General features: G+C 53.4%; 1 protein-coding gene across 2 annotated transcripts in view; it reads right to left on the reverse strand.

The window, feature by feature from the left end:
* Positions 1–9092: 9092 nt before the first annotated feature.
* Positions 9093–20804, reverse strand: part of MAP2K3 (mitogen-activated protein kinase kinase 3) — a 34199-nt gene continuing 22487 nt past the window's right edge. For both annotated transcript variants that reach the window (XM_068423573.1, XM_068423574.1), the window contains exons 5-13: positions 18517–18630; positions 17907–18026; positions 17334–17450; positions 17122–17173; positions 16177–16304; positions 15455–15532; positions 13150–13289; positions 12329–12374; positions 9093–11843 (exon numbers count right to left, since the gene is read on the reverse strand). In XM_068423573.1, coding sequence (XP_068279674.1) covers positions 11760–11843; positions 12329–12374; positions 13150–13289; positions 15455–15532; positions 16177–16304; positions 17122–17173; positions 17334–17450; positions 17907–18026; positions 18517–18630 — 879 coding nt within the window. In that variant the 3' untranslated portion in view covers positions 9093–11759. The remainder of the gene's footprint in view (positions 11844–12328; positions 12375–13149; positions 13290–15454; positions 15533–16176; positions 16305–17121; positions 17174–17333; positions 17451–17906; positions 18027–18516; positions 18631–20804) is intronic.

The raw sequence follows: 20804 nt of genomic DNA on the forward strand, positions 1-20804 counted from the left end.
GAAAGGCTTGAGCATGAGGTATCTCAGGGCTGGATTTCTTCATGCCTTCTCCATGATACCTCTGATATAAATATCACTTGGTCCCTTCTATTTCTAGCTGTCACCTTACACTTCTGTTTCTTGACCTCCTAGTTTCCTTTCCAGACTCCTCATGTCTCCTCCGGGCTCAGCATTGGTCTGCTTAACAGCTGCATGGCTTAGCAATGTTCTCTCATCCTTCTGGCCATGATACTCAGGTTTCTTGGCTTGTTGCTGTCTTCTGCACCGAGCTAACACACTTCATCTGCAGGGTCCTTGCAGGAGTCTCTCTTTTCTTATTTATACTCCACAACTACAACCCTCCATCCACCTCTGGCAGTTTACTGTTATGGGTCTCTTGCATCTCCAAGCCATGCTGGAGCATCATTCAGCCACTTCCACCTAAGTCCCACCAGTCTGAGCCCTGGGGAAGCCACCACTCAACTCTACTTGACCAAACCAGCACCAATCACTTAGATCTGGAGACCCACCACTGCCTTGTTTAAAGTAGCAATAGATGCTGTTGTCACCTTCATGGCCAAGGAAAGACTGTAGCTTTGCAGACGCAGGGCTAGAAGGATGCATTGGATCACTCTCTCTTGATTTCAAGACATCCTGGACACAACTCGATCCTCCCCTGAGGCTGATGGACACATTCGCACTCCATGTACTGTTCGGCAGAGTCCAGGCTCAGCAGCTGGAGCCAGGCTGGGTGGCAGAAGTGCCTGGCTGCTGTATGTCCTGCCTGAGCTCAGCAGTCACAGGAGATGGCTGATGACAGAGCAATCAGGTGTTAAAAATCGACTAGGAAAAAAAAAATTGTTAAAAAAAGGAAGAACGAAGCGGTAGATTTTCTGTTGACAAATATTGGTGTAATTAACACAAACAAGTGCATCCAAGGAGATTAGACGCATTAAACCACAGTTTCATGCCCACAGAGAGGAGATGCTACCTTCAATTAGTGTCAGAAACTTTGGAAAACAGAGATCAAGTCTGATTTCCTTCCCTGTAGTAGAAATCTGCTCAAACCTGAAATCCGCTGAAAATCCCCAGAAATCCGCTTGACTTGCAGCCCCAGGGAAACACAGCCCAGGTCTTCTTGGTTTTGTTTCCTTTAATTTTAATATTTTGGCACCTCTCAAGGAGTAAGTTCTGAAAATAAGGTATAAAGGGGGAAAAAAACAATCAGCAATGAAAGGCAAGCAGCTGAGAGTCTCTGAAACTCTCAATCTTGAGTCTTAGTCTGGGGCCTTAAATATGAAGTGAGAACAAAAAACTCCAAAGTCAGGGGAATTCGAGGGGGAACAGCTTTTCTCCCCTGAATTTGCCCAGCTTCCCTTTTTTCCCAGCCTTTCGGATGGACAAACCTACTCCTGGACACTGCAGGTCCATGCGGAGCCTGTGTCCGAATGAGGACATGAGGAGGTGTGTCCCTCCGATGGCTCATTGAAGAATTTGAGATCAGGATGGAGGATTATTGTTTTCCCCCCAACCTGGGGGATAAATACCCGGTGTCTCAGCCAAGGGACCACAGCCCCGCTCGGGATCTCTGATGCCTTCACTGCTGGTGCACGCCGCTGCTGAGGATGGGGGATGGAGGGCAGGCTGCTGGCTCACTCTTCCCCGCCTGCTTCATCACCTCCAAAATTACACACACAATAAACGCCCAATTAAACACCTGCTGACAGAAAGGCACGTGGAGCAGGGGGCAGCATGGCTCTACAAGGAATCTTCCCCCCATCCCAGGGGCTGTGCTTCCAGGTGAATTCACATAGATCACACGTGAATTCCTGTAATTAATCGCTGCGCGCGTGGTGGTGCGAGCGATAGCAGGAGGGGCGGGCACGCAGGGGAGGTGGAGAGCTGAGCCCACATCCAGGCACCAGCCAGGTCAGGATGAGGCCAGGCTGGGTACCACATGTGTTGGAGCAGCAGCGGAGGGAGATGCTGGAGATGCCCCCAACAAGCCCCGGCTGCAGTGAGATGCAGTCACCTCAGGGGTTTGCCAAGCAAATTGGCTTTTTTGGACCAGAAACAGCACAACCTGTTTGGTTAAGTCCCCACTGAGACATGCAGTAAATTCGCCTTGCCCCAAAATGTGCCCTGATCCCAGGACGGATGGAGCGTGGCTCCTGTGTAGCTTCTCTAGTGTCTCATAAGGACCAAGCAGCACCAGCACGGGCACACAAGTCCCCATCCCACCTCCCTCCTCCCCCAGCCCCATCTCTGTGTCACCTGTGTGAATCTGATTATCAGCAAGATCTCTGCTGCTGTCAGATGTGATCAAAACCACAATTCAATTAAATTTGATTGGATTGAAAGCCGAGGTTTTCGAGGAGACAGGCACGTACACCTAGAGTGGGACATCGATCCCTGAGAAAGCCGGCTGAGATCTGCAGGGTGGTCATCTCCAGGGGAGGGAAAAGCTGGGACATGGCTCCAGCCCCAGGGTGCACTCCATCCTGAGGGCCAGGAGCCTTTGCCAGTTCACACATGTGCCTTCTGGAGGATCCTGGGTAGATAAGGTGAGCCCAGCCTCCTGGAGATGCTTTTAATTCTTTCTTATCTTTTGAAATCTAATAAAATCCCAAAGGAGAAACTTTGTCATCTGAGCAACAGAGCGGGGCGGGGGGGAAAAAACATGCCCGGTGATGAAAGAGAATTCTAGATGGGTGTTTCATCTCTTGCTCTTGTAACGAACGTGAAAACAAAAAAAGAAACAAACAAACAAAAAAATCCCAGACACGGTTAATGAGCTTTGCATTTAAATGTGGCACCAATGTCACCACGCAGACTGTTCCCTCAAGGTCCCTGCTCACACCAGGCGATGGGCGCGGGACCGCCCGTCGGAGCAAATAGTGGTTCCAATTAAATATCACTAGTGTTTACTAAATAAAACATGCATTTCGAGAAATCAAGAAAAAGCTCTTTAAATATTTTAGTACATCTGGTCTCCTCTTCCCCACCCATATACGAACTTACAAAATGCTTTGCATATTTATTTTAGCATGCACTAGATTTATTTAAAAATAGCATCACCAGCACTGGAAACAGCCCACTTGCTTTTCATCTAGATCTTTGCATTGAATCAATGAATCCAAAATTAAACAAGGTTGGGTGAACTAAATCTATACAAGGACCTATTTGCTGATCAATACAGAAATGGATGCCTGGGATCTCTTTGCGGTGTGAAATATGAGGACTTATGAGAGAGGAATTGCTTTTGTTATTATATTAAAAAAAAATCAGATTTAATCTCCCCACATAAAAAATCATTTCTCTGAGAGATGCTTTGCCCTAAATAATTCATGCTGGTTGTATAGTACCCAGAAGAGAGAAGACTCCTGTCTTCCATTCCTAATGAGAGGCAAAAAGACTTCAAATATTTTTCTTGGATTCAGTTTCATCAGCGCAAGAAGACGAAACTCTACTTGGCTTCTAGACAGTGCCCTCCTCCACCACTGAGGGGGAGCTGACTCCCTCAAAACACAAAGAGAAACCACAACGCGCCACATATGGAGGGAGAAGAGCTTCAGACACGTCTGGAGACCAAACTCATCCCCAGTAAGAGGCACCTGGCTCTGGCGTTGAGGTTCAAGGGATGATGATGGTGACCAAGTAGCCAGAACCCATCTGACAGAGGGAAGAAGAGTGTCCTGAAGAAGCCACCTCAATATGGCCATAATATAAATCCAGCTTCCGTTGTCTGTGGCTTGATGTGTTCCTCCAAAACGGGGTGGAGATGAAGCCACCCTGGGTTGCACCGAGCACTGACTTCCCCAGCAAAGGGGAGATGGAAGAAGACCAAAAGTCAACCCAGGCCACCCCATATGAAGTACATGGGAGACGTGAGCCACAAATGTCAGTGGAAATCTCTCCTGGCCCAAAATGGGAACAGAATCAGGGCTGAAGAGCATGGATTTGGGGGGGGGGGAAGATGATTGGTCTTTTAGCCCATCTTGGGCACAAAATCTGTGGCTGGCTTTGGGACCTGCCTTGCATGGCCACAGGCTCAGCCAGGTCCCTTTCTCCTACGCGTGCTGCAAGAATTGATCCATCAAGGGCTGTACCTGCTCCGCTCTGAATAGATCTGCATATCAGCCACTTCCATGAATGAAAAATGCATGTGCCAATAAATTGGAAGTGAAATAATACATCTGTTGTCAGCACTCTTTTTTTTCTTTCTCTTCCACAAGTTTCATTAAGGAGAGACATATCATCTCTGATGAAGTTAACACCACCAGTTCGCTAATTGTTCCTGACACTTCCCTGTTGCTTTGATGACGGATCGCTGCAGAGACACCAGCCCCAGGCAGGCAGGGAGGGATAAAGTCACCTCTTCGGGCTACTTCTGGAAGAAAACATAACGAAGCTGCAGAGGCTGGGGACACGAGGGTGGCAGGGGTGTCCCAGGAGCCCTGCGAGGTGCCAGCGCTGGATTCGGATCCTGCGGTGCTGCAGCTGGCTCCTAATGTGCTTTCTCTGAACGTGTGAGTGCATCAACAAAAGGAGGAATGAGAAAGAGCTGACCCTGACCAGACACATCACGGGTCCCAGGGACAAACTGAGCTCAAGGGGCAATCCCAGTCCCAGCTTCCCTGATCACCTTCATCCACCCGTATCTTTCAACCCTTCTCCAGGCCAGGAGTTGGGCAAACGCAGAACAACTGGGTTTGAGCCCAGGGTGCTGGAGGTCTGGCTATTTGCATCCTCGTAAGGAGGGACTCCACGGTGCGAAGGATGCGGAGGGACTGGGTGCTCGGTTCCCATTCACACCTCGGATGATTCCAGCCCTCCCGTGGGCAAGGCAAGAGTGGGCGTAGCAGCCAGCTCCGCTCAGCATCACCTCGGGCTGCCTGGAGAAGCCGGGGGGGCTGGTGATGATGCCAGTGCCCCCCACCTGTGTGGGCCCCACACCGTCCCCATGCTGTACCCCGTCCTGTCCCTGCGTGGCCAGCAATCATGTTGGCAGCTTGCAACACACCCAAGCACACAGCAAAGAGGCAACAGCTGCTTCTTGCTGGCCCAGATCGAGGATTTTAATTAAGGAGAAGATTTGGGGGAATAAAGGGGAAGATCCCTCCCAAAGCTGTAATTAAAGAAACTCAGGGCAAGGCAGGACGATGAGAAAGGACATGTCCTACTGCCGATGGGGCTCAGCTTGGGAGGGCAGTGCGAGGGGACTGGAGACCCCCACCATGGCCCTGTGGTACTGGTGCAGCCCCCTCCCCGAGGGGAGGTATCCCCCTGCTCACAGGCTGTGGAGGCTGCACCGCACCCACCAAAAAACAACCTTTCAGTCTTCGCTGAGGTCCCCCAGACCTCCAGCAAGCTTCACCCACCGCAGAGCAAGCAGGCACTCCAGCCCAGATAAAACGACATTACGAGCCCTGAGGGTGTTTAGCCTAGAGAAGAGGAGGCTCAGAGGTGACCTTAGGGCAGTCTACAACTACCTGAAGGGAGGGTGTAGCGCAGTGGGAGTCGGCCTCTTCTCCCAGGCAACTAGCCGTAGGACAAGAGGACACAGCCTCAAGCTTCGCCAGGGGAGGTTCAGGTTGGACATTAAGAAGCATTTCTTCTCAGCAAGGGTCATTAGCCTTTGGAAGGGGCTGCCCAGGGAGGTGTTGGAGTCACCATCTCTGGAGGGGTTTAAGAAAAGCCTGGACATGGCACTTAGTGCCATGGTCTAGTTGACATGGTGGTGTCAGGGCAATGGTTGGACTTGGTGAGCCCAGAGGGCTCTTCCAACCTGATTGATTCTGTGAAGGGGAGAGGCAAAGAGCGTCGCTGGGGCTCCCATTCCCAGGGCTGGGGACAGCGGTGGGGACAGCTGCTCACCAGCTAAACACCTCCTGCCACCAGCACAGGCTCACCAGGCACAGCTCCCATTGCACGGTCACCTCCTGGGGTACCCTCAAGCTCATTCAACAGCTTCTCATCATCAACACTGAACAAGACCTGTTGCAGGCAGTGATATTCTGCAGGGCCTTTGCAGAGGGTCGAGACGACCTAGGAAATACTTTATGAATTGCCTCGCTGAGCCAGAGCGGCGATGCTCAGGGAAGCCACGCACGCAATGCCCACTTCATGGCATTTGGGGCAGCTTCAGCCCCAAGCTGGGGCTTTTGTCTGAAACCTAGGATTTTATTTATGAGATCTCAGCTTCCTTAAGAAGAAAAGAGCATATCACTCTAGAAGAGACATAAGCGGCCCTGGGCAGGGGATGACACAAAGGAAAACACAGCTGATACCAAGGTAACTGCTTTGGTTCATTGAGGTTCCAGTCTCCTCTGCTCCAAGCTGCTCCAAGATGTAAATCAAGTGCAAAAGCCACCCTGTCTCGCCAGGCTTCTCCACAGCCCTCTGCCCACGTGCCTGCAGCACTCGCCGCCACTCCCGGCGTCTGGAAACAAACAGCCTGTTCCAGCACCGCTTGGTATTTTGAGAAAGGTTAACGCAGCATGTGAAGGGCCAGAGCCACCACTCACGGGGGCTGGAAAGCCTCCAGGAGAACCTGCCAGAGGACCGGGGCTCCCTGCGTAGGAGGTGACCTCCTCGGGCCCCCCTGAAGCGTTCACTTCAACCTTGGATATTTTCAGGCTTTGTACCACTAAGGCTTCCTTCTCCCACCCCCACGTTTCCCCACCAGCATTCTCACCTCTGAAAAATCAACAGGAATTTCAAGCCGAGAGGGGAAACCAGGAGGTACATGCTCGCTGGGCAAGCTGGGAGCTTTCCCCCTGCTTCAGGGCTCCTGCTGAAGGCAGCAGAAAATCACCCCAGTTTTCCAGCACCCCATCAATGGGGAGTTGTCGTTGGCCCTGGTGCAAGTCCCAGGGGCAAAGGAGCTGCACATGGACCAGTCCCATGGCTCACTCCATAAATATACACACACAGGGGCTGGATTTGCAAACCAGGACAGAAAAACTTGGAGATGCTTTATCCAAACCAGTGGTACAAACAGAGCAAAGCTTAGAAACTCATATCCAGAGATGACCAATTATCAGGGGGAAAAGAGAGGACACCAAAGCACCTGGACACCCGTGGTTAAACCAGAGCTTGAGCTCTCCTCACCCCAAAACAAGCCACCTACTCTTCTGCTAGGAGAAAAGAGCTGGGAGCCATCCCCAGCAGCCCACCATGGGCAGCAAAGACCTTCTCCACCCAAGTGCACCTCACTTAACCCCTTCCCTCTCTGATGGGCTGCACCAGTCCCTCCAGGTACCAGCTGAAATGATTTTAAAGCCTCTGGCCAGCCTGGAAAGGCTGATCCGTGTTCCTGAGGTCTCATCGCTATTCTGCAGCTTCAGCTCATTAGCACTTAGGTGCTACGAGAGCGGGAGCATTGGAAGTTTCTGGGCGAGACAGCTATTAGGGGAGGATTGGACACATCTCGCACAAACCAATGGCCTGCGTGAACTCTCTCATTTACGCTATCGATCTAGAAGGTGCCTACAGGCCACCTGAACCAAAAAAAAAAAACACCACCAGCTGCCCTAGATACAGCCTGAGCCACCTTCAGAAGAAGAAGAAAAATTAAGCAAAATAAATAACCCGCAGCCCCAGAAAACTGGCTGCGTCATCACACCCCCTGCTAATGCCATTAGCCAGCCCTCCTCCACAAACGGCTCGTCGGGAACGGCGTGAGCTCCAGCTCAGCAGCTCCTGGAGAGACCCACCAGCCCCGCAAAGGGCCAGTATGACCAGTACGAACGCCCACGCTGTACTGGGAGACCCCATTTGGGGGTCTGCCCTCTTAGAGAGACCGTGCTCCCAACACATGCTGCTCAGCAAAGGGCAGGGAGAGCTGCTGGCTCTTCAGTCCAGGGGGGCTGAGCTGCTGCAGCCCTGACAGTCCCAACGTCCTCTCCCCGTGTTGGATGTGCTGAGTTTTCCCTTCTCTGCAGCGAGGGCTGGGTCCCCCTCGCCCAGATTTGGGCACTGCCTGTTTACACCTCGTGATAGACCCACAGGGAAGTCACCAGGCAGAAACAACCTCTTTTTGCCTGTATTGGAGACAAATGGGGGGAAAAAAAACACCATTTCTCCTAATAAGGAAACTCAAAGTGATGAATTTTCCACTTGTCCTGAAGTTCCTTCCTCGGAGGCACTGATGCATTTTTAATGGTTCTCGATGTAGCTATTAAGCTGGTAATTAAAACGAAGAGCCCTCCAGCTCGGCCCCAGCCCCGCTGCAGGTCAGGCCCCCTCCAAGCATGTCCCCCATGCCATGGGGGTGACCTGGTGGGTTGTCCTGAGGTCCCTGCTCACCCACAGCATCGCCAACACCCCTCGGTCCCATCATCGGGCAGAGCATCGCTGCTGAGGTCCTGGTGCTCGAGGGACCCAGTGTCCTGGGCCTGGTCCTGCCTGGTGGGGGCTGACAGGGAAAATATTTGGGGAGGGAGCCATTCCCCTTCTCCCTGTCCCATTGCATGGCAGGGTGAGGGGGGAAATAACACACCCCCCTGCTAAACCTGCAGCTCTGCTGCCCGTGGGGACGATGCCCAGGCAGTGAGGGTTCCCCCAGCCCTAATTCCAGCCACACACCCCCGAGGGTGCTCAGCGGGCTGGGGGGATGCTCGGGGGGGACGACACAGCAGGTTATGGGGTGCACGGGGGGGCACAGCAGGTTATGGGGTGCTCAGGGGGGGCACAGCAGGTTACGGGGTGCTGGGGGGGCACAGCAGGCCGGGGGTGCTCGGGGAGGGCCCGAACCCCGCCGGGTCCCGCATCCCCGCGGGCCGCCGCCGCGCGCTGCCTCCCCCTGGCGGCCGCGGGCAGCCCCCGCCGCCCCCGGCCCCCCCCCCCCGGGGCGGGCACCCCCCAGGCACCCAGAAACCCACCCCCCTGCCTGGCCCGGGGGGCAGCAGAGCCCTGGGTGGCCCCCGGGGGGTCCCGGGGTGCTGGTCCGGGGGTCCCGCCTCATCCAGCCCCCAGCTCGGGCCCAGCGTTACCCCACGGTCCCAGCACAAAGCCCACCCGTGCCAGGACGCCGTGCCGGGCTGCTGCCCACACACCCCCGGGGTGCTCAGGAGCCTGACGCTCAAACAGCAACAAGGGGTGACAAGAGGAAGGTTTTGGGGTGAATTTTATTGAAAACAGTAAATGGGTTTAATGGGTACAGACCGTTCTCAAAAACACAAGGCTAAAGGGGCTCCCGCTGCAAGTCAAAATCCTCATCCACCTTAAAGCCAAGCTGGTTCCCCCCAAGGGCTGCCAATCCCCTCACCATGGCAGAGGGGTCCAGGCAAGCGTGGGATGGGCAGGGGGACAGGTGAGACCCGGGTGGAAGGACTTTGCTGAAGAGGTAAAGCCTTGCTTCATCCACAGGGTCCCAAGCCCACCCCAGAGGCATCTCCCCAGTGTTTGAAAGGGCAGATATTCCCTTTCTCCAAAATACAGGAACCAAGACTTACTCCAGGAGAAATGCAGCAAAAAAAAATAAAATTAAAAAAAAAAAATCACCATTCCCCAAAGCACCAAAAAAGGGTGAGATAAAGGAAGGGGAAAGGGAATGAAGCAAGGAGAGAAGGGAAAAACCAAAAGCTCAGCATCAAAACAAAAACAATCCAAAGTAACCAACTATGAAAAAAAAAAAAATACAATTGTACACCTCAGCTGCAAAGCTCTCAAACCAAGCGGGTAAGGGTACGGGTGCTTTGCAGAGGGGAGGGAGACGTGGAGAACATCAATCATTTCCTTATTTTACATGAAGATTTGGGGTGGGGGGTTCAGCTCAACCCAAAGCTGAACGGGGTTTGTCCCACTCAGCCTGGGCTGGTTCTCCCAGGGTTTGTCGATCCAGGGAAGGGGATCAGAGCAGTGACAGGGGAAAAGCGCTGCCGCCCAATGCCCCAACACGGGGGCACAAAGGACTGAAAACCATTTGCCCTGAAGCAGCTTCCCCCCTGGGAGCAGCTCGCAGGAGGAGCTGGTGCCAGGCAGGGAGTCCCCAGCGCCGCTTCGAACCCCGGGCTGCAGGAGTGGGGAGCAATGAATTTAAGGGGACGTCCTTCTTCATGGGGTGGGGGACCCTGAACGCTGGAAATGCACCCTGAAATCCCGACCTCCGGGGCATGAATTTCAGGAAAAACGTTTTTAAAAGATTCAGTTAAAAAATAGATGCATTTCTTTCTTAAAAAAAAAGATCTTAGGCCAGGGTGTCTTCTAGTGACCCCTTCCCCACCACCCCAAATTCAGCCAGAAAGTTGCCAGGCATTTCACCAAATCTGCTGGCCACATAGACATTCACACATTCATCGATTCAAAAATATATAATATATATATAGCGCGCACACATACACACACACAAATATATATTAGAAAAGAAAAAAAAAATCCCTCTGAAAACTCAATCTATTCAAAAAAACCCAACAAAATCCACAGCCGGTGTGTTTATCCTGTGATCAGATACAGTAGAAGACAGAAATCCCTTTTGCTCCCGTCCGTAGCTCCTTGCAGAGGGCTCAGGCTGGGAGAGTGGGGAAACACATCAGGTTTTCACAGTGGATTTGTTAGCGGAGAAGGAACTGCTCCTCCCTCCTCCCACACAGAAGGGCTTTAATTTATAGCAAGTTAGATTAAAACTAGGAAACATGTTACAAAGTCCATTATATATAGACATAAAATGTACAACTGTCGGCAGCCCCCGTGCGAGCCATTGGGGTTTGGATCTCGGCTGACACCTCGGCGGGCAGCCGGAGGGTTCGAAGGCAGTTTGGGACGTGAGGGGTGCAAGTACGGCCTCTGAAACGAGCAGGTGTCACAGTGCAAGGTCTTACGCGAGCTCCAGCTTGGAAGGAAGATGGAGCAACGTCTCACGGGGCTGTGAAAGGCCGTTAGATGCCTGGAGGGGGCACATGTCCTCCCAGCTCAGGGCTGGAGGGGAGAGAGGCAGCGCCCGGGGACCTGCTTGTCTCCCCGTTGCCTGTGCAGGGAAGGGAGCACTGTGTGCTGGATGAAGTCCCACAGGCAGGTGCGGGGAGAGCGTGGGTCACAGCTTGCATCAAGGTGGGCTCATTGAAAAATGCTTCTTTTTTTTGTGCCCCCTCCCAAGGGAGCAGCGTATTGACCGAGGGAGGGGGACAGCCGGTCTGGTTTTGCCTTGAAGAGCCATTAAGATGTCGAGCCGGGCACTAAAACAGCCTCTGGTGTGAACAGCAGCATGCCCATGGAGCCCCACATGCCCCTGAAAAGCTGCGTAGGCTCCTGGGGGCAGAGAGCCAGGCACAACGGGAAGGTGAGCAAGACCAGACTCCGGTGAAGGGGCTTTGGGCAGGCAGGGGAGAAGAGCTGGGCAAGCACAGCAGCATTTTTTCTCTCTGCCTTCCCCAGGCAGTGAAGAAACACAAACCCCATGTGCTGTGCACCAGGCTGCTGGGGAGGGGAGACGCCCTCTGGTACCCTCTGCCCTGGCCCTACTCAGGTGCCATGGGCATGGTCCTCTCCCTGGCTGGGATATGCCAGCATCAGCGGGGAACTCCCGAGCCTTTGGTCTCCGTGGCTTAGCTGGAAAGGTGTTGGCTTCAAAAGGCTCATCCTGGAGGATTTCGTTTACAGGGCAAAGAGAAAAATTTACGGGGCAAAGAGAAAAAGAGATCGTGAGGCCAGACGGGGCCAGAGATGCCCACGCGTTGGGGAAGTGCGATTTGTGCAAACCACCATTAACTCGAGTCCTCCTTCGCTCTTCTGCGGGGAAGCCAGGATGGAGGGGACTGCACGAAGCCGGGAGGTTCGAGTTAGGAGTCTTCCCCGAGGATCTCTGTCACGAAGGAGGCCATGTCAGTCTCTTTGGTGTCGTGCAAGGTAAAGAAAGGGTGTTCCTGCCAACGAGATCAAAGACAACATTAGCTGACATCCAAGGACAGACAAGCCCAAGAGCAGTCCCTGGGGGATGTCATGCAGCTGGCCAGATGCTGGGGGAGAGGTGGACACCAACCTTCCTCCCAGGCTCTCACAGATGCCATCTTTAAGCTAGCTTAAAGATTAACTAACAGTTTCAGGTTTGGCATTTCTAGGTTCAAACCCAGCAGGGCAGCCCACCTTGGCAGCTGTACTATCATCATCTGAGGTCTAAACTTGCCAAGAGCAGATAGGACAGAGAGCGGAAAACACCTAGAAACCCTCACCTTAACACCCATGAAATCAACACACCCTTCCACCTTAGACACACTACACCCATCCCACTCTGTGCCTGAAAAACCACCCACACGTCCTCTTGTCCCATTTTCCTAGGACGTGCTGGACCATCCATTGGACTTTTGAAACACGTTGTGATAAAGACCAGCAGAAATGGCTTCACACTTACCATAAGTTCTAAATAGTTCATTCGCTCCGCGGGGTTCTTCCTTAAGCTGGAAGACAAACAATGGGAGAGAAAGGCTGTAGGATCTTTTCTTTTTTTCCCTGTACGTGGTCTATCACAAGGGATCTCCCCTTCCCAACCAACATGACATTCTTCTCATGGGCAGCACCCATTCCTCTCCCTCCTTGGCCAGGCAGGTTTGAACCACCAGCAAAGCGGCTAGGCAGGTAACTGGGAAAGGCCAACTCACGGTGTTTTGCCACAAAAAGCACAAGCCAAGCAGCTCGCTGCAGTCTGCCCCGCACAGCCTCGCTTGTCCGCACAGACCAGAACAAACGGGGAGGAGAGGAGATGGTTTCCCACCATCTACAGGGTGGGCAGATCATCCCAAGGCTCATTCGAGTCTTGCTTTGGTGGGCTCACCCCTGCCTGGCAGGTCCAAGCAGCACCCAGGAAGCAGCTACTGTACTTAGCACCCACAAAACCACAAATCAGCTTTCACCCAGAGGCACCCAGACACTGCCAGGGGTTCCTTCTTGTTTCATTGCCGCTTTGCCAGAAAACACCAAAATTTCAGCAGCAACGACAGGCAAAAGGGGAAGAGAAACCTCTGCACCTTCCCACCAGCCTGGGTGAGTCAGGCCGAGAGCAAAACCAGTTTGGGCAGCGCTTCCTGCTGTGGCCAAGCACCAGCCTCGGCACGGTGAGGTGGGGAGATGGGCTCTGAAAGCATGACAAAGCCAGCCCCACACTTTGCTCCAACTCCCACGGGGCTCCTCTTCAGCCAGGCTGGGAGAAGCCACCAGTCCCTGCCGGAGACTCACCACTGCGCCGTGAAGTCCACAAACTCCTTGGAGAAGCGATCAGCAGGCAGCTGGGGCGAAGGCTCCTCCACCACTTGCTTGAGCTGTTGGAAGGGGGTCCCCCAGGACTCGTACGGGAAGCGAAGAATGGCCAGTTCGATCTGAGGATGGAGACAGGCTGACATGAGGCACCAGGACGAGCACAACCCCACAGAGTCTGCCTACCTCAGCCTCTGCAGCCAGCTCGGATTCAAAATGAAAAACCTCTTTCCTTACAAACCATTTTCAATTTGGGTCATGCCACTTTTTTTTTTTCTTTTTCTTTTTTCTTTTTTTTTTTAAATGCAAAGACCCAGAGGCCAAAAATACTTCCTTTTGAGGCTGGCTCAGCGTATTGATGCATTTACAGGAAGCCACCAAAGATATGTAAAATGGGATTATTTAAAAAGATAATAATAACAGCACGCCATTTCTGCACCAGCTTCCAAAGCGCTTTGCTCTCCACAAGCCAGCCTCTGGGCTTCAGCCTAGTACTGTATGAGCTAGAGACAAAAAAATGCCACAAACTCAAGAAAAACTAAGTGCTAGAACATCACTTAAGAAGATCTTTGCCAAACCACCTTCATTACTGGGTCCTTCCTACAAGTCACCTCTGCTCTGTCACCCATTCAAGCAGAAAAGCCCATCACAGCCCTTGGGCAGTCGCCTCATGCCAAGGGTCGGCTCCCACCTCGAGACAGGCAGCAGAACCTCCAGCCCTGCCTGGCAGGGTGGGACGGGATGGGAGGAATGAGAAACCTGGAAGGACAGAGCCAGGGACCCCCGCCTGCCTCTGGCTCAGAGCTGGGGAGCTCAACTCCTGCTGCTGGAAAACCGAATGAAGCCACCAGCCCGGAAAGGCCTGGATTAGCCCTGCAACTCCATGGCCCCAAAACCAGCCGGTCTGAAATCAATCAAACCCCTTCAGAAATAAAAAAATACAGGAAGGCAGCCCAGGAGGAAGACATTAGAGGGAGTCAGACAGGTCGGGCTCTGTTCAGGGTCAGGTTAGCAGGGTTTCAGTAAGGTCCCCTCTCCCATCCAGCTTTGGAAAGGTTGAGAGATTCCATCATTCACGCAGTCTCCCATCCCACAGCTTCCTGCAGCTCAGGAGGAAAGCCGGAGCTGATTACATTTCCAGCCCAGCTCTGCTCTGCGCTGGCATGGGGACACCAAGGAGAGGGGCTTGGGTTTGGCACTGCGGACAAAACTAGCTGGGGAAGAGGGAATATTTGCCGAGAGATCTGTGCAGCGCAAACAAACGCAGGGATGCAGGGCCCAGAACAAGTCACAGCTGACAGGGCGCAGGAAAAATTCCTGAAAATAGTCTACCCACAGAGAGACAGTCTCCTGGAAAGCGAGAGATGCGTTCCCAGGCAGCGTCCCCTCCGAGCCAACAGCTGGGATTTCCTCTGTCCTTTGGCACCAGAAGATTCCAGCTGCTTTCTGCAAGATCCGTTTCTCGCAGGAGGTAGATAAACCATCCTGAGCAGCTGCAATTTTGGAACTGAAAGTATTTCCCCTTCCTGTTGGCTGCTCTGAGCTACCCTGCAGGCAGGACTTGCTGCAAGCCATGCACAGCACCCCTCACCGCAGGCTTTGCTAACAGGGGAGGGGGGTACGTGCAGGAAGGCTGTGACCCAGCTGCAGCAAACCCTGCTCCACCAACCACCTCTCCAGCCAGCGCACGGGGAACTGCAGAGCAGTTAAAAGCCAGACTCTTGGATGCCCAACTAAGCCCACTGTCATCCCGATATTGCCCGCTGGGAGTCTGCCATCCACACCAACATAGTTCAGAGCTCACAGGAGCTATCTGGAGCCGGCATTGTACCCAAGTAGCTCTGTGAAACCAAGCAGAGGGCTCCAAGGGAACCATGTGGGGATAACAGGCCTTTATGTATCCCCCAGGATCCAGTAAGAACACGTAAGAAGGGAGAGGAGGAAAGAGAAGGGACAGAAGATGGATTATCTCCTGGCAAGCCTGCCAGCCGACTTGGCAAGAGCCGCAGCAGTGGTGGCAACGCTGGCTGCGTGCCCCGGTTCACAGCTGCCTTGCCCCAGGGTGAGGTACCCCTGTGTGCACGGGGCACCAGCACCACCCTGTGCCCTGGGTAATTCATCTCATGCCCTCAGCTATCACACTCAACATTTAGCCCCGTTTGGTGGGCATCCACCCAGGGGTGAAGCCACCAGATACCACCACTCACGGCAGGGTTAGAGCCCTGCCAGCACAGGCCCCATCCCAACCCCAGGGCTGCAAGGTGCCAGTCCAAGCCCTCAGTGTTACCATTGTGATCCCCAGACTCCAGACATCCGACTTCACGTTGTAGCCCTTCTGGTTCAGCTCAGGGTTTATTCTTTCCGGCTGTAACAGCAAAATGGAAGATATTACAACTCTATCTCCTTTTCCCAGTGCAAACCCCACAGAGCAAATCTCTGGCTCAAAACCCACGTTGGGTGGATTCCTCTGGCTTATGTCCCCATGGAGGTAGGGTCTGAAGTTAAATCTAACACTGATTGCTCCACACAACCCACATAAACTGTCCCCTCCAGCTCCTGAGTGAGACTTGTACTACCCCTGCAGCATGATCCCTGCCCCAGGAGCACAAGCTACCCACACAGATGCCACAGACGGCAAATGGAAACTCATCCTGACTTGCGAGGATGAAATTAAATGATCCTGCCAAGAAAAGCCTCAGCATTTTCTAGCCAACAAGGAGTAGCCCTTCCAACCACCACAACCAGCACCAGCCAGACTTTTATGTGCCTGAAAATAGAAGGTGGCAGAGGAAGAGCCTGCTGCGGGATTAACAGACACAGCAGGGCTTACAGGGAGGGTAATCCCATCCTTGGAGGACTCTGCTGAGTCAGGAAGCCCAGAGCACTCTGAAGTGGTTTCTATCTCAGGACAGAGATGAACCAAGACTGATTTCTAAGCAGCAGCCTCTTCGAGTAAAGGCTGAAGGCAGCTGAAGGCTGCCAGCTCCGGCCCCACACGAGCACACTTACAGCCATGTACGGTTTGCAGCCGGCATCCATGGTCTTCGCAACTGAGTCCACCAAGTAGCCGCTGATCCCAAAATCGCACATTTTCACATGTCCTTCCTTGTTGATCAGCACATTGGAAGGTTTCACATCTAAGAGAGAGAACACAAGAGGGCAGATTGGGCCTTTGCAGAGGTAGCCTGAGACAAGGTGGGAAACTGCCCACCAACCTGGGAGGGCAGCAGGCAGGCCCTAACACAAGGGAAGGGAGACAAAACCCCACCAGTCTCTTATTTCAATAAAAGTTGTTCACAAGTGAAACTCTATCCATGCCCCTCCAGGCAGAACAGGCCTCCCCTCTAACGAGGCAGGTCAAAAGGTTGAAATAAAACATTGAGGAGTTAATGCCCAGGTCCTTAGGAGAGATTCATGTGCCCAACACAGCCTTAAAAGCTCAACTTTACCAAGTTCTCAGGACAGCTTGTCTCATGCCCATCATGATCCGTGCACAACTACACAAGGAACTATACCAGCATGAAGAACAGGACCTGAGTGGTACAATTCCTATCTGTGATTTGCAAGGTCTCCTTCAGCCCTCACCTTGCTAGAACTACCCAGCCTGGAAGGCCAGGTGATTTTGCCCCCAAGAGCTGCCTTCGATGCATCTCTGCACTCAATGAGAGCTTGAGATGCCCATAAAAATACAGGTAGTGAGGAATTCAGTTATTACATTCAACCTTTCATCGGGAAAGGAGGAGGAGAACATCATGCGAGCAGATGCATGAAGGATACATCTCAGCAATAGGCCTTGTGCATCTAGATCTGTCCACCATGGTCCCAAGTACCATGAGACCCCACTATAGGCATCCCAGAGGCACACACCACGCATCTCCTGGGAAGGAGTCCTCACATCACTTATTTCAAGGCTAGATCTCCAACCACATCATGCTAACCCCATCCAGCACCTACCTCTATGGATAACAGACAGTTTACTGTGCAGGTGCTCCAGAGCTCGTACAATCTGGGAACAAACACAGCGAAAGAGTACGCGTTAATCACACACAGCACCAGCCTTCCGCTGCAAACACACCCCCCGCTTCCACACGCCGTGGGCTTGAACGGAGACCTCCAACAGGCTCAGTGGATGCACAAACCCACATAAGAACCTAACAGACACTCACAGACACAGCCATTTTCCCCAAAATGTCTTCAGGGATGGTTTTCTTCTTCTCCAGTACTTTCTTGTAGAATTTATCTAGGGAGGTGTCCATGAGCTCCATGCAGATCCACACATCGCCCTGCAGATGGAGAAAAAGCAGTTGAGAGGGAATTCCCTGGAAATCCCCGGGGAGGTGGGGACGAATGGACAAACAGACACTGCCCCTTCCACTCGGGGCAAGCCAAGGCCCCTGCTGCGCAGCCGCTGTTGGCCACACCACCAGCACACAGGCTCTGCACTGGATACTGAAGGGCACCACCAAAACTACCTGCGATGGCTCCCTTTGAGGGTCTACCCCAAAGCTGCTCTGGGCCATGGACAATGTGCTTGGGCACTTGCCATGGAAGTGAGGAACGGGACCTGCTCAATGCTGCCTGACAGACGCAAGCCTTTGACTTTAAGTCATGGCAGCATCTCAAAACTGCCCAGATGGGCTGAAGAATGTAGAGATGGTTTGGGACGGTTTAGTGCCTCCAGTGCAATCACAGGGCCCTCAGGAGCCATGCAGCCCATCAGCCATCCACCGGCTCAGTACCTCACGGAAGAGAGCTCCATAGAAGGTGACAGTGTAGAAGCAGTCAACTGTCCTCATGGAAATGTCCAAGTCCATCAATAACCTCTTCTGCTCCTGAGTGTTCACAGTCGCTCGAATCCTCTGAGACAAATATAAAAGAACAGAGGTTTTATGTAGGTGGGATAATACTGTTACCCCTTGGGCTGACTCAGACAACCTGCAGTTCTGAGGCCAAGGCAAGTGTTTTGGGCTTATTTTGTGGCCAGTAGCACCCCAGGAGATGCCCAGATTCTTCCAGACAGCACCTTAATGAATGACAAACCCTTGGTGAGCTCTTCAGCGGATGCAGGATCAGGCCAGCAGCCTGGACAGGCACTCTGACATCCAAACCTTGTGCTATCTAACTGTGGGCACCAAGCCTGGCTTTCAGAGACTGCTGACCAAGCCCACAGCATCCAGCTGGTATCAGCACAGACCCTCCAACACCCAAGCCACACCGGGGATACCGAAGGCTGACAAACCAAGTCCTGTCCCCGTTTTGATGTGATCAGCGGAGTTCAGCAGAGTCTCTTTGCTCCCTTGGAGCTGCACGTCCCAACCTCCACCTCCCTCAGCAAGCAACTGTCCTCACCTTCACGGCCATGATGGTGCCACTCTGCGCATGCCGGACTTTCTCCACCACGCCGTAGGCCCCACGGCCCAGCTCCGAAATTGTCACCAGATCATCAGCTTCCACCTCGAAGTTCTTAAAGAAGAGAGACAAAAATCAGACACAGGCACGCTTATCACCAAGGACATCAGCAGAGGTCCAACGCTTGTAGCTCATTCATGCAGAGCACTGCCAAACGGTGGTACCTACAGGACCCCACCAGAGGCACCATGCTTAGAGAAGATGGGTATATTTTTTGCTCTGTTGAACCTGAGCCCAAACCCTCTCACCCTGTACTCACCAGGGCTCACTTAATTCCCCCTCTGCAGCTACAGATCAGGACTTTCATCCTTTAAGCCAGGGCACACTGCCACTAGAAAGGGCACCAAAGGTTGGTGCCTCTCTGCCTGCTCGGGATTACCCCCACAAGGGTATTTCTGCGGTTGCTGAACAACTTGCAGGATGTTAACAGCACCCGTGCCAACACAGGCAGCAGCTGGGAGCCTCTGCCACAGCCCCAAATCCCCGTGTGCAGCCGGGGTTCCCCACCTCGCCCTGCACCCTGAGCAATCGTCGGTCACAGACCTACGTGTCCAACAACATCTCCGCCTGTGCAAAGCCTCTTAGATGGGATGGTGCACGCAGCAACCCAGCAACTCAACTCCTCATTATCAGGGAGTTCAAATGGGTTTTACCTGCTTTCGATACTTTCTCCCACCATCAGAAAGCAGCCAGAGAGGTAAAACATGAATTAGCACCAATGAAGAAGCTCAGGCGACTGCAACTACATAAATCTTGCTTCAAGTTGGAAAAAGACCCATTGCCAGTGCTCAGGCAAGTGAGTGCCCCACGCAGCAGGGAGATAGCGAGCTCCTGCACAACCCACAAGCAAGTTTCCCTACAGATGTGTTACCCTGTAATCGCCTGCTCGGCTGGGCAGGGCACAAACTCTCTGAGTGAGACACAGGCTATTTTTGGACACTGCACTCATTGCTCCTAATAAGTCACAGGCCTTCTTTTAGCCAGGCTTTATCCAGCCTCCAGTTTTCCTTCGCTCTCAGGGAACAAAAATATAATACCAGGATGCCAAATTGCTCCGGTAGCCACAAAGGCAGCGAGGGTGGGAAACATCCACGGCACAGCGCCGGATCCTGTGCCTGCGAGCTACGCCCAGAGCGGAGAGGAAACAGCCTTTGGCGTTAAGGAGCCAAGCTGGGAGCTGCGGCTGCTGGGCTCCTGGCCAGCAAGCTCCCCTCGGCGCTGGCCACGGCACGGCCAGCAGTGACCAGCTCTGCCGGCCCTTCCCGCCAGCCCTGGCTCCATTTATTTGAGCCAGATGTGCCTGGCAGGCGGCCGGGGCAGGGAGCAGGAGAGGTCTGGGCTTGAGCTCAGCACTGAGCTATGCGCTGCCCGGCACAGGAAGGTGCCGGCCCTTTCCTGGGCAGGACGGTGGATCCAGAAGCGAGGAGAGGGGGGCTAAGGGGGACACATCCAGCCCCTCGCCCTGGGCAGCTGGCAGAGGAGCAGTGCAAGCCCACGGCTCCTGCACAGGCTTCCAGGAAGGATCTGGTGGTGCTTTTCAGGACACGTGTTCTGCAGTTGGTTCCAGGTTATTGTTTTTTCTTTTTTTTTTTTTCCTGGCATTTATCCTAAGGCTTCCCCAGAAGCTGGCGGTTCCCAGCACACTCCAGGAACCAGCATCACCCTGCCCAGCAACAGAGGCAATGCACGGACAGAGCTGGCGCCCTGCTCCTTGGCATCGCTCACCCCGTGCCCTGGGGGGTTTGAGTGGGTGGTGGGGACGCAGGGCATCACCTACACGGATCTGATGGACCCACAGTCATCATCCACCCCCACAGCCCAAAGCTGGCCTTCTGCCCAAGCCCTCTTCCTCCATCCCATGTTGCATCACTCCAAAAATACCTGGATCGGACCCCTCCTGCAAACACCAGTGCAGGCAGAGCAGGGAAGGAAGCGAGTTTAGAGAGCTTTCCCCAAGCTACAGCACTCTCCTGTTGCACACACCATGCCCAGGCTGTTACAGAGAGCCTCTCTCCCCGAGCTGTTAATACACACAACACAATGGCCAGAAAACGACACCGGCAGCGGGGTTGTTCCCTCTCCTCTCCCATCTGTCCCCTAACCTCAAAACCTTGCACCAAGGCCAAGAGGCCCAGACCCCATCAGCTGAGCCACCTCCCAGCCTGGAAGGTAAGCAGCTAGATATAGGGCTGATCCAATACATGGTATTTTTAGGTCATTTGCAACCA

This window comes from Nyctibius grandis, chromosome Z (genome assembly GCF_013368605.1).
Source record: "Nyctibius grandis isolate bNycGra1 chromosome Z, bNycGra1.pri, whole genome shotgun sequence".
In the NCBI taxonomy this organism is placed as follows: domain Eukaryota; kingdom Metazoa; phylum Chordata; class Aves; order Nyctibiiformes; family Nyctibiidae; genus Nyctibius; species Nyctibius grandis.